The 11772-nt window shown below is 52.4% G+C and overlaps 1 protein-coding gene across 1 annotated transcript; it reads right to left on the bottom strand.

Annotated features, from left to right (window-relative positions):
• Positions 1-647: 647 nt before the first annotated feature.
• LOC135884933 (galanin receptor 2b-like) lies at positions 648-6883 on the bottom strand. The gene is made up of 2 exons (XM_065412521.1): positions 6381-6883; positions 648-1432 (listed from the first exon to the last, which is right to left on the bottom strand). The coding sequence occupies exons 1-2, from the start codon at positions 6881-6883 to the stop codon at positions 682-684; spliced, it is 1254 nt and encodes a 417-aa protein (XP_065268593.1). The 3' UTR covers positions 648-681.
• Between the last annotated feature and the right edge of the window lie 4889 nt (positions 6884-11772).

The following is an 11772-nucleotide window of genomic DNA, read 5'->3' on the forward strand; positions in this document are numbered from 1 at the left end:
GGTACAAAACAGTGCCCCAAGCAGAGGCTGAGGGACGGGCCAGCCCTGTCTGTTCCCCCAGGGTGTGTTTGAAAGCATGGCTAGAGCAGGCCCAGGCAGCTTTGCCTGCTGCGTTTCCGGGCTCTCTCCTCGCCTGTGATAGACGGAACAGAGGGTTTGGAATCTGCCTCCAGACAGTGTCGTGAGCTAGAGATGGGAGGGGATGTTTGCACCCCGAGAAGCCACATAAATGAGCCAAAAAGCAGGATGGCCTAGACGGGACTACACTAGAGCAAGACAGTGGTGGGTGTTAGTGGGTGAGGCAGGAATTAAGGAGCAGAGAGCACTGACAGCCAACCCAGACACAATCAAAGGAGATGGGTTGGTGTTGTCGGTCTCTGCTCCATTCGCAAAGACGGGGTCCAATGAGCTTTAGACCAGCAGGGCTGTGGCTCCAGTGTGAGCTGGGGGCTGGTCCCTCCCATGAGCAGGCCCATTCTCGGACGCTGTCTGGGGGGCTCTGATGCAGTGCTCGGGAGAACAATAGGCCTGTGGCATGCCAGGAGAAATTTAAGTCCAGGGGTAGGAGTGGGATTCTCTGGGGCTGTCTCTCGTGTCCTCTCCATCATCCAGTGAGAAGGGGAGGCCTCTCCCTGCCACTGGCAACACAGCATGGCTGCCCGAGAGGATGGAGCCTCGCTGCTAGGAGAGGTGAAGGGGCCTGGAGGAGCCTGACTGGACCATGAGGGATCCTGCATCCAGCTCGCACCCGTCCTGCTGCCCGTTGTGCTCCTCGTTCATCTGGGATACCTCAGTGGAGCCTGCCTCAAAGCCAGGCACCGTGTGGGCAGCGTGCACCACATGGACCTTGTTGCGGGCCTTCTTCCTCAGGAGGCAGCTGAAGACCTTCTTGAAGCCCTTGCGGAAGTGCTTGGAGACCAGGGCGTAGACGATGGGGTTGAGGCAGGAGTTGGCATAGGCCATGCAGTGGGAGAGCAGCCGGAAGGCGTAGGTGGCCTGGTTGAAGGGGAAGTCCCCATAGAGGTAGCGCAGGATCACCACGTGGTAGGGCAGCCAGCACAGGCAGAAGAGGATGGTCACTATGATGATCATCTTGGTCACCTTCCGCTTGGCCTTCTTGGACTCTGACATATCCTCCAGGGGGTCCACGGCCGTCCACAGGTACTTGATGGTCCTGGTGTAGGAGAGACTGACGATCAGCACGGGGATCATGTAGCCAAAGGCAAACGTGCTGGTGTCTATGATCTTGCGCTTCCACTCCTCCCAGCCGGGCATGCAGATGTAGCTGGACTCCCACTCGATCAGGTCGTAGTAGCTCAGGTACGGACCAGCGAAGACCACAGAGAGGCCCCAGATCACAGCCAAGGCAGCAACCGCGTTGCAGGGGGTCCGCAGTTCCCGGGAGCGCAGTGGGTAGCGGATGGCCAGGTACCTGGAGATGAAAACAAACAGGCAGTGGTTAGGGGTGCAGAGGACTCTGCCTTGGACATGCAGTCGCTGTGGGATTCCTGCTGTCCTGTGGCAGTGGTTCCCTCTCTCCCCTTCTGCTTACATCCAGCCTCAGCAAATGCGTGCGACATCACTAAGGAAGGGGCCTCGCCCTGCCAAACCCTCTTAACCCATTCAGAATACGGCCCTGTGTAGGGCAGCATTTTGATTCCTAGTGGGATTCTTCCTGGACAGCCGTATTTTTCTAACCCAGGTCCCTTCCCCTCCCTCCAGACAAAGAGGGCTCGGCCTAGTTCCCTGAGCACTGGCCGGAGAGGTGAGGCTGGGGCCACTCAGGAGTCACACACGATGCTCCCTATCCCCAGGGATGGAGCATGTCCCTCCATGGCTCTCCCACGCCCAGCTGGAGCAGGGGAGGGCAGGACCAAACACAGGTCCCGGCCTCAAACCCCTCACGTGGCAGCCCATGCTGACACGGGTCCCTCCTCTGCTGAAAGGAAGAGATTGTGCCTCTGCCTGGCTGAGAATGAGGCTGGGATCTGATCAAACTCAGGCCCAGCCCTGAACCTTGGTTTGAGGCCTTCGGGTCCTTGCGTTCTTGGACAAGCCAAGGATGGGATGGGTGTAGGGATAGGGGTTGCAATCGACAGCCCTGGGAGGTCAATGGGAGTCGTTCCATTGATTTCCATGGGGTTTGGATCTGGCCCAGAGGTAGGCAGATCTGCTCACTTGGGATCTTGACTACGCTGGCCCAGAGGAGGGGCGCTGGGGGTGCCAGAAACAACGACTCTTCCTCTCGGTGTTGGGCTGGTTTCTGGGGCCGATAAATGTCCTAGCGGCAGTTTGCTGCCTGTCTGTTCTCCCCTGGCGCTGCGCCAGTGCACCTCCAGGTTAAACCACACAATGCAAAGTGCTGCTCCTGGCTCTCCAGCAAGCGCCGGGAGGCTGAGAGAGCAGAGCGGCGTGCAGGAGGAGCGCTGTGCTCGGCTCCCGCACACGCATCAGCAGGGAGAGCAGCCGAGTGGGAACATCTGTCTGCAGCACCCCAGGAGAGCTGAAAAATGTTCAGTATGACAGTCCCTGCAGGGTTCCTGGTGCGGGTGACAGCTAGGAAGGGAGACAGCTGGGATCCTAGCTGACTTGTGGACAGGAGACTGCGGGGAAGGGGGAGTAGCTGTCAATGCAGGCACAAGCCCTTCACTGCTCCAGTCTAAGCCTGTCCTTGTCAAACGGGCCGATGCTCATTGCCACGTGCTGTGCCTTAGGAGTTCATCCCTGGCAACAGAGCACAGCCGACAGCCAAGGACAATAACTCCGGCACAAAGGGTCACTCCAAGCAGTAGCGTAGCTTGTCTCTGCTGTACCGTCCATCTGGAAAGCTCCAAAAGCATTTCCCAGACAAGGTACAAGGATGGCTTCATCCTGCGCTGAAGTGCAGCCACCTCTAGGGTGGAACACAGCAACATTCTTCAGTAGCAACACTATGTTGCAGGAGAGGTGGAGAATAACCTGAAACCAGGTGGGCAGAACGCTGTGCCAGGGGGCACGCTGGGGAGCTGTAGGGATTTTAAGAGACTGTCCCTGGTTCTGAGCTAGCTGAAGAGATACTGTCTCCCACTGCAACTCCTTGAACTCTTACTTTCCATCTGCAGTGAAGTACCATGAGCCATATCCCCTCATGTTAGGCTTCAGTCTGATCTCACAAACTACCTGGGGTCAGCTTTGAGCCAGTACTTGGGTGGGAGACCTCCAAAGATAGCTCACAGTAAGTGCTGTGGGAAGTGGTCCTAGTGATTTATCAGCCACTATCAGATATAAAACTAAGCACCTGGCTACATTTGATTATCAAAGTCCTATCAGCCTCTTTCTCAGGAGTGCTGGGGCTGAGTCCCTGAGGTCCTGGTCCAGTTCTGGGCTATCTTAATGCCCCTTGCCTTTTCAGTTGGGGATGCTATTCTTCTCTTCTTACCCCCAGACAACACCTAGCACAATGGGATCCTGGTCCCTAACTAGGTTCCTGGCACTACAGTAATACCAATAACTGCTGAGGGCATTCCTACAGAAGGGGTGCTATTTCAGTGGTGAGTGAAGTGGACATAAGAATGGCCATACTGGGTCAGACCAATGGTCCATCTAGCCCAGTATCCTGTCTTCTGACAGTGGCCAGTGCCAGATGCTTCTGAGGGAATGAACTGAACAGGGCAGTTCATCAAATGATCCATCCCCTATCACCAAGTCCCCTAAGTAGTCAGAGGCTTAGGGACATCCAGAGCATGGGGTTGTGTCCCTGACCATCTTGGCTAACAGCCATTGATGGACCTCTTCTCCAGGAATTTACCTAATTCTTTTTTGAACCCAATTATACTTGTGGTCTTCACAACCTCCCCGGCAACGAGTTCCACAGGTTGATTGTGTGTTGTGTGAAGAAGTACTTCCTTATGTTTGTTGTAAACCTGACTATTAATATCATTGGGTGACCCCTGGTTCTCCTACATATCCCCCCTTGGTTGTCTCTTTTCTAAGATGAACAGTCCCAGTCTTTTTAATCTCGTCTCAGATGGAAACTGTTCCATCCCCCTAATCATTTTGTTGCCCTTCTTTGTACTTTTTCCAATTCTAATAAATCTTTTTTGAGATGGGACGACCAGAACTGCACAGAGTATTCAAGGTGTGGGCATACCGTGGATTTATACAGTGGCATTATGATATTTTCTGTCTTCTCTATCCCTTTCCTAAACTTCCTAACATTCCAGTAGCTTTTTCGACTGTCACTGCACATTGAGTGGATATTTTCAGAGAACTATCCACAGTGACTCCAAGATCTCTTTCTAGAGTGGTAACAGCTAATTTAGATCATTTTGTATGTATAGTTGGGATTATGTTTTCCAATGTGCATTGCTTTGAATTTCATCTGCCATTTAGTTACTCCATCATCCAGTTTTGTGAGATCCCTTTGTAACTCTTTCCAGTCAGCTTTGGACTTAATTATCTTGAGTAATTTTGTATCATCTGCAAACTTGTTCACCTCACTGTTCACCCGTTTTTCCAGATAGTTTATGAATATGTTGAACAGCATAGGTCCAAATACAGATCCTTGGGAGACCCCATTATTTACCTCTCTCCACTGTGAAAACTGACCCTTTGTTTCCTATCTTTTAACCAGCTACTGATCCATGAGAGGACTTTCCCTCTTATCCCATGACTGCCTACTTCGTTTAAGAGCCTTTGGTCCTTGTCAAAGGCTTTCTGAAAGTCCAAGTACACTATATCCACTGAATCACCCTTGTCCACCTGTTGGTTGACCTCCTCAAAGAATTCCAATTGATTAGTAATAGTGCTTCCTATATAACTTGGGAAATACTTTGGGATCATTCAGAAAGAGAGGTGATATGTAAGGTAAGATAGGAATAGTCATTAATTACCTGTATATAGAATATAGCTTTTATAGAGATCAGTAGATCTCCGAGTGCTGTACAAAGAAGTTCAGTATCATTATTTCCATTTTACAGATAGGGAAACTGAGGCATGGACTAGATCGATCGATCTGTAAGTATTTATACAGCACCAATCGATGTATTGTCTGCAGGACTCTTGACGCCTTTCTGTCTTCAGTCCCTGATATCGATGTGGGTTTCTTAATCACAGGGGTAATTTGCCATCCTTACCCCCACCAGCAGTGAATGTAACAAACAGGAAAAATGAGGTGATCCAACCAAGCCAAAGCATGATCCATGGGAAGAACATGTACTTCCCCCACTGTTTTGCACATAGGGGTGAAGTCGGGGCAGTGCAGCCAAAACTGGGCAGATGTCCTCTCGCAAACCAATTGACCTGATTGTGATCTGCTACACAGGTGTACACGAGGAATAGCTCAGCTGCAGTCAATAGAGCTATGTTGCTGAATGTCCACATGAAATCAGAATCAGGGCCCAAGAGGCAGCATGAACCAAAACTTGCTTTCAGAATTCTGCATTGAGCGCACACACTGAATTGCATTTAAGGCAGAATGGGCCAGATCCCTAGCTAGTGTAAATCAGCATCACTCTGCTAATGTCAGGGGAGCTTGGCTGCCTTACTCCAGCTAAGGATCTGGACTAATATTTTTGTGATATGACACTGGGTCCCCTATTAGACAGAGCTAGGGCCAGATTTGGCCCTGTTATAAGCAGGCACACCTGCACTGGAGACAACTGAGTCATTGCTGATTACACCAGGAACTGAGCTTGGCCCCCAGTTTGAATGCACCGTGTATGCAATGTATTATTGGCACAAATCTTGGGGCTTCTAAGCTGATCATTCGTCAGTGTGTTTCAGTGATGGTCTGACTGCGGTGGAAAGGCAAGTCCTCTATTAACCCACAGAGCTAGAATCTATCTATCTTAGGCACTTTATCTGGCCCCTAATACCATCTTAGCTGAATACCTCGCACACTTTCATGTATTTATCCAGTGAAGGAGGGCACTGCTATTATCCCATTGCACAGATGGGGAAACTGAGGCACAGAGCGGCTAAGTGATTTGCCCAAGGTCACACATGGAGTCTGTGGCAGAGCAAGGAATCGAATCCAGTCCTCCATATTCCAGGCTTGTGTCCTAATCACTAACCATCTTTCCTCTAGAAAAACACAGGCAGTGGCAGCACAAGCTTCCCTACCCAGCTAACCTGGCAGGGCCACTTCTAGGGTAGAGAGTGCAGTGGCTCCGTCTCCTTGGACTGTAAGAACGTGGGTTGTGAAGGAGATACCTAACAGGAACTGTACTAAGTCCCTCCAACCCTTTTGCCACAGACCACATAGGGACAGCGTTAGGTCATTACTGGTGCAAGCTGGGTTTGACCTTTTCCCCATTCTCTGAGCCTCCCAGCTCCTGAGGCCAGGCACAGGGCATCTGGTAGGGCCCAGCAGTCCCAGGGCAGGTTTCGGCCTTGCTTACCTGTCCACTGAGACGGCAGCCAGTGTGAAACTGCTGGCATACATGGTGAGGTAGATGAAGAAGTGGACGGCCTTGCACATGAAGGAGCCGAAGACCCAGCCTTCCAGCGAGTAGATGGTGGCCTGGAAGGGGACGCAGAAGATGATGAAGAAGAAGTCGGCCAGGCTGAGGTTGAGGATGAAGAGGTTGGTAGTGTTGTGGCCCATCTGGCCGTTGCGCAGCAGCACCGCCAGCACCAAGCTGTTGCCCACCGTGCCCAGGAGGAAGATGAGGGAGAAGACCACTGGGATGATGACACTGGCGGGGCTGAACTGAGAGCTGTCCGAGGCGTTCCAGTACCCAGCCAGGCTGGCAAAGTCCTCGTGCTCTGTCATCCTGCCTTCAGGGGAGATGCAGGACACCTGGAGGGTGCAGAGGGAGAGAAAGGGAAGAGATCTTAATGAGGAAGAGAGTAGCCAGAGCCCTTGACTCTGTCTGACTGGACTGGGAGGATGAGACCCCATTAACAACTCTATGGCCAAGTGCTCTTCAGCAGAACCTGCTAGTTACTATTGGCTCGGGGAACACACAGCATGAGACTGGGCTCTGTCTTAACAAAGCCAGTGCCTCCGAGCCTCTGCTCTCAATTCCTCCCCCTATGCCTCTGAATCCGGGATCAAGCTGCAGCACGCACCCGGGTGCGCTCCTGGAAAGACAGCGATGGAGAGACTGTCTCCTTGGGGAACCCTGCCTGCCCCCAGCACAAATAAAGCAGGGCTCCCCTGTTCTGGAATGGAGTAGCTGGGAACTACGCACACTGGCCTCTGCAGCAGCGCTTCCTCCCAGACAGCCTGACTGATTACAGGAGAGCAGCATTCCCACTCCAGCAATGAGACTCTCGTGGTAAATCAACACACTCGCAAAGCCAGGGAGTTTTATTACACGATATAAATACACAGTGTGGTTTTCCTCCTCCCCAACCCCTGCTCTGCTAGATTAACTAGTGCCACAAAACACAGGGCTATAAATGCTTCTCTCCGACAGTGTATGTAAAGGAGTTGGCTTGTCCGTCGGGGCAGCTCTGAGCCGATGCAGTGTGTTATAGAGGCATGGGCGCTCGCTCTCTCACACATGGCAACTTTGCTCTTCTCGTTTGTGTTTTGTGTGGTTTCCCTGCCTCTAAAACAGGTCACTTAGCCTGAAAGCGTAACATTGTGTATGGGAATTGGACCATCTAACTGGAAGGGGTGAGGGCCCGGGGATTGATTCCTCTAAGAGATCTGACGGGTGTGTGTGGGAGTGGGGCGAAATGGAGGCCCTCTACCCTATCGCAGAGTAGGGAGATGTTTCTGCTAAAGGGACCGGCAGTGCAGTAGTCAACCATGTTGCTATTTAAAGCGATCGTTAGGTTTCAGAGTTAATGGTTGCACTAAAGAGGGCAGCTCACACCTCAGAGGTTGTCTGGCTGCACAGCATTGCACCAGGCTCCTTTGGAAGGGTTTCTGCACAGCCATAATGGCTGGGAAATTATTTGAGATTAAAATAAGCCCCAGACCTGACGAGTGATGATGAGAATGGAATGTGTCCGTGCTGTGTAGATAGTACTTGGAAACATGCACATGTGCTTTTGGATTAAGGTTTGGCATTTGAGATTGAATCGGGGCTAGCATTTAAAACCAGAAGCTTGAAATCTCACAAACTGATCTCCTATACTTATTAAAGTGGGATGCTTTCTGCAAAGAAAATGTATCCACTTGTCCTTCCTCGCTGGAGCTGGGGGAAGCCTGCAAGGATACGCTTTGCAAACAGTAATCCTTATTTCAAACTCATAAACTCCCTTTATCTCCTGTCTGCAACCGTTTGTACCAGTACACTTGTTTGCAGCAACAGCATGTCTCCCATCTGTATCTCATTCCCAATAGGTATGGTGTCCTGTCTGTCAATTCTGCAGAGAGTCAAGATCTCTCCATTGTTTTCTCTCCCTCGCTCAGGGAATTGATGAGCTGTCAAGGTTTCTTCCTGGGGAAGGCGCTAGGACTATCTGAAGTGTTGCTGCCCCCACCTGGGGAACAGCATCAGCACAGAAAAGCATAGGGCTGTATCTGCCGCTCTCACTGGCTGTGCGTGTTGAAGGAAAGGCAGATGTGGCTTTGTCTATACCAGGGGTGGCCTAACTGTGGTTTGCAAGCCTCCTCCGCCTACCAGACCGGGGGTGGGAGGGGAGGAGGAGAGATCGGAACCTCTGCCTTGCAGTGGGATGGTGGGGTAGCAGCATCTGTCCAGTGGGGAGGAAGGTCTTGGGGCTTCAGCCCTGCAGGGCGCACCTGCCGGGGCTCGAGGCTTCAGCAGGAGTGGAGCTGAAGCCCCGACTCCTGGCAGGCGTGCTCCAGCACTCGAACTTCTGAAGATTGTCGTATGCTGCTCGGAGGGCCAGTGAGTTTGGCCACCCCGGTCTATACTGTGGATAATTGTATAGGTGTAGCCACACCAATGAAGCTGTTTGAAACCAGAGTGAGCCCCGTTTCACAGCGGCACAGCACGTTTACACTGGGTTTGCAGGAATGCATCAGTGAAGTAGCTACACTGGTATAAATCTCTGAGACAGAAAGGCCTAGACATGAATGTAAGCATGTCCCATGTTTGTTTGTGGCATGCACCTGTAACCTGCTCTTCAGTGAGTGATGAGTCCTTCGCTAGTGGCTGGTGCACAAAGGATAAATATGTATTCACTAAAGGAGCTACTCCTTTAGGTCACATGCTAAAGGCTCATGGTTTTAGCACTTGAGGTCCTGGATTCGATCCCGTACAGTGACCCACAAGAGCATAGGTGTTGACTGCGTGGGTGCTCTGCCCCCCCACTCAGCCTCTTCCCCCCATTCCCCCAGAGCTCTGCCCGGAAGCCCAGCCCCCGCTCAATCTCTTCCCCCCGAGATCCCCCCACCTCTTGCATGGGGGGGAAGGGAGGGGGCAGAGAAGAGCACCCACCGGCAAAAACAAAAGTCAGTGCCTGTGCATGAGGGCAGCTGGGCTACACTCCTGGGCATGTGCAGATGTTCCTTTGAAATGTCAGTTGGTGCTAGAGCTATGCAAGCAACTGAGTTTCTTCAATTCACTGGCGGCCCCAAAACATCGAGAGAAAATTTGTTTTGGGTCAAACAAAATACTTCATTCAAACCACCACACACAACGTTTCATGCAGTTTTTGAGGTTTTTTAACTGTAAAAAAACCCAAAATCAAAGTAAAATTCAAAACAAAATTGTTATGAACTGAAAAATCAAAATGTTCAGACGCTATGGGGATTTTTGGGGGGGGGGGGGAGCCAACAATTCAGCAAATTTGATACAAATCTGCAAAATGTTTCAGTCAACCTGAACTGGCTCTTTTGGGGAGGGGGAGAGGAATGGGGGGGAGCAAAAATAAAAAAGTTTAGTCCAAGAAACTTCAGCCGGCTCCAGTGTGTTCATGCCAGGAATGGGTGGAGTGGGAAGAAATTTCCCAGCGAGGGCTCCAGAGCTGATGATTTGAACATGAAGCTTTTCGCCCTGAGCCCCTGTGAAATTGGCTCTCATACAAAGGCACCAGGTCCAAGTTCAGGCTCTTCTGGTTTTTAAAAAGGCTGAGATGAATGAATTTGAGACTGAGGGAGGCGAGATCAGCTGGAGCGAGAGACTTGCAAAGACAGGATGGCCAGTGCTAAAAACTAGGCCCCCTTATTTGTGCTCAGTGTGATCTCCCTGCATGAACAAAGCCAATTAAACTGGCAGAGTAGGAGCTTGTTACAGCTGTGGGTGCTTCCATCGCATGTACAGCCCTAGCAGAACAAGCGGGCACGGACCAGCATGAATTTACAGAGATCTCAACTGAGGGGGGATATGGTCACAGCGCCAGAAGAGTTGGGCACCAGCAATAGCTATTGTCCTGGCGGTGGAGAGGTGAAGGGGTGTGGCCCTGTCACTCTCTGGTGTAACATTCTCATCTCACGCGGGGGAGGGGCTCATGCTGGTTTCACACTTGTCCCCAATGGAGTTTCTCCATAAAACGGTAACTCCATGGTGCAGCCATGTGAGGGAGAGGATGCAGCCGGCTCCCAGTTATTTCATCCTCCTCTATATTTACTTAGAATGGGTCAGATTCTGACTGTCCTTCCACCTGTGTAAATCCAGAGACCATAGCAGTCCTGTGTGTTTACATTGCAGTGACTGAGAGCCACGCCTGGCCCCGTATACACGCTTCTGAGCAGGGTTATTAGCAAAATCAGAGCCCAGTTTACAGCTCTCAGCCAGAACTCCAGAAAGCAACTGTATCAGCATGTGCCCAGACATTTCATGTGCCCCCCCCCCCCCCATGGCAGTGGCCATGGCTACACCACCCCAACCCCTTAAATCCTTTTCAATATCCAGGTACCCTTCCTCCCCCCCCCCCAGTCCAGTGGTCCAGATACTAGTTAGCACCTCATTTGGGGCAATACTGATCTGTCCCACCAAAGAGACTAAGTGACCCACCCAAGGTCCCACATGGAGTCTGTGGCAGAGCAGAGAATTAAGCCCAGGTCTCCCTCTAGCACCCCAATCACCAGCCCATCCTTCCACATGCTGCTTCGAGGGGATTTGGGTGAAGCGGTTTCCAAGTATTTCACACCACCCACGTCTGATTAATGGCTTTAGTAGGTTGGGTGTGGCCGTGTCTGCACTTGGTTCTGACAGCAAGCACAGCTATGCCTGAATGGAGAAGTGGGAGGGACGGGAGAGAAATGAACAGAGAGAAGGGGGATCCGGAGCCACAGGCAGATCCTGTCTCCATGGGGGATACTGTCCCGAGCACCTTACCATGGTACCGGAGCCTCCAGGAGTCCCCATTGTCTCCATTTTACAAGTGTGGCAATGGAGGCATCAAGGGGTGATGTGACATGCCCCTGGCTGCCCACTGAGTGAATGGCAGAGTTAGGAACAGAGCCCAGGAGTCCTGACTGCCATAGTGAGGGACCAGTAGAGGAAGAGAGCGACAGGATGGGAAGGGAAAGGGTCCCTGATCTTCCCGTACCAGCTAAGGGGCGCCTAATGGGGGGGAGTAAAGTGCAGGGATGAACCAACCCAGGCCATTTCCTAGAGCAGGGAGCTGGGCGTGGAAGATGCATAGCCCTGCTCTCTGCATCAGTAGGTGCCCTTCCTCCCAGCCAGGGCCGGCTCCAGGCACCAGGCAACCAAGCACATGCTTGGGGAGGCACCTGGTAAGGGGCGGCCAATCTTGGGGTGGCGGGGGGGGCGGCGCGGCATTCCGTGGGGGGGGCGCTCCGGCAGCACGGCATTCTGCGGGGGAGGCGGGCTCCGGCGGCTCGGCGGGGGGGCAGCACGGGGCGCGGCGCTCGGGGGGGGGTTCCGGCGGCGCTCGGCGGGGGGGGTGGGCTCCGGCGGC

The sequence above is a fragment of the Emys orbicularis genome, chromosome 10 (assembly GCF_028017835.1).
Source record: "Emys orbicularis isolate rEmyOrb1 chromosome 10, rEmyOrb1.hap1, whole genome shotgun sequence".
Taxonomy (NCBI): Eukaryota; Metazoa; Chordata; order Testudines; family Emydidae; genus Emys; species Emys orbicularis.

Bases quoted from the DNA above. Each gene is read 5' to 3' on its own strand.
- LOC135884933 (XM_065412521.1), bottom strand. From the start codon at position 6,883: ATGGGGTCTCATCCTCCCAGTCCAGTCAGACAGAGTCAAGGGCTCTGG. The intron at 1,433-6,380 runs GTAAGCAAGGCC...TTTCATCTCCAG, and splicing joins GCTGCCGTCTCAGTGGACAG to GTACCTGGCCATCCGCTACC.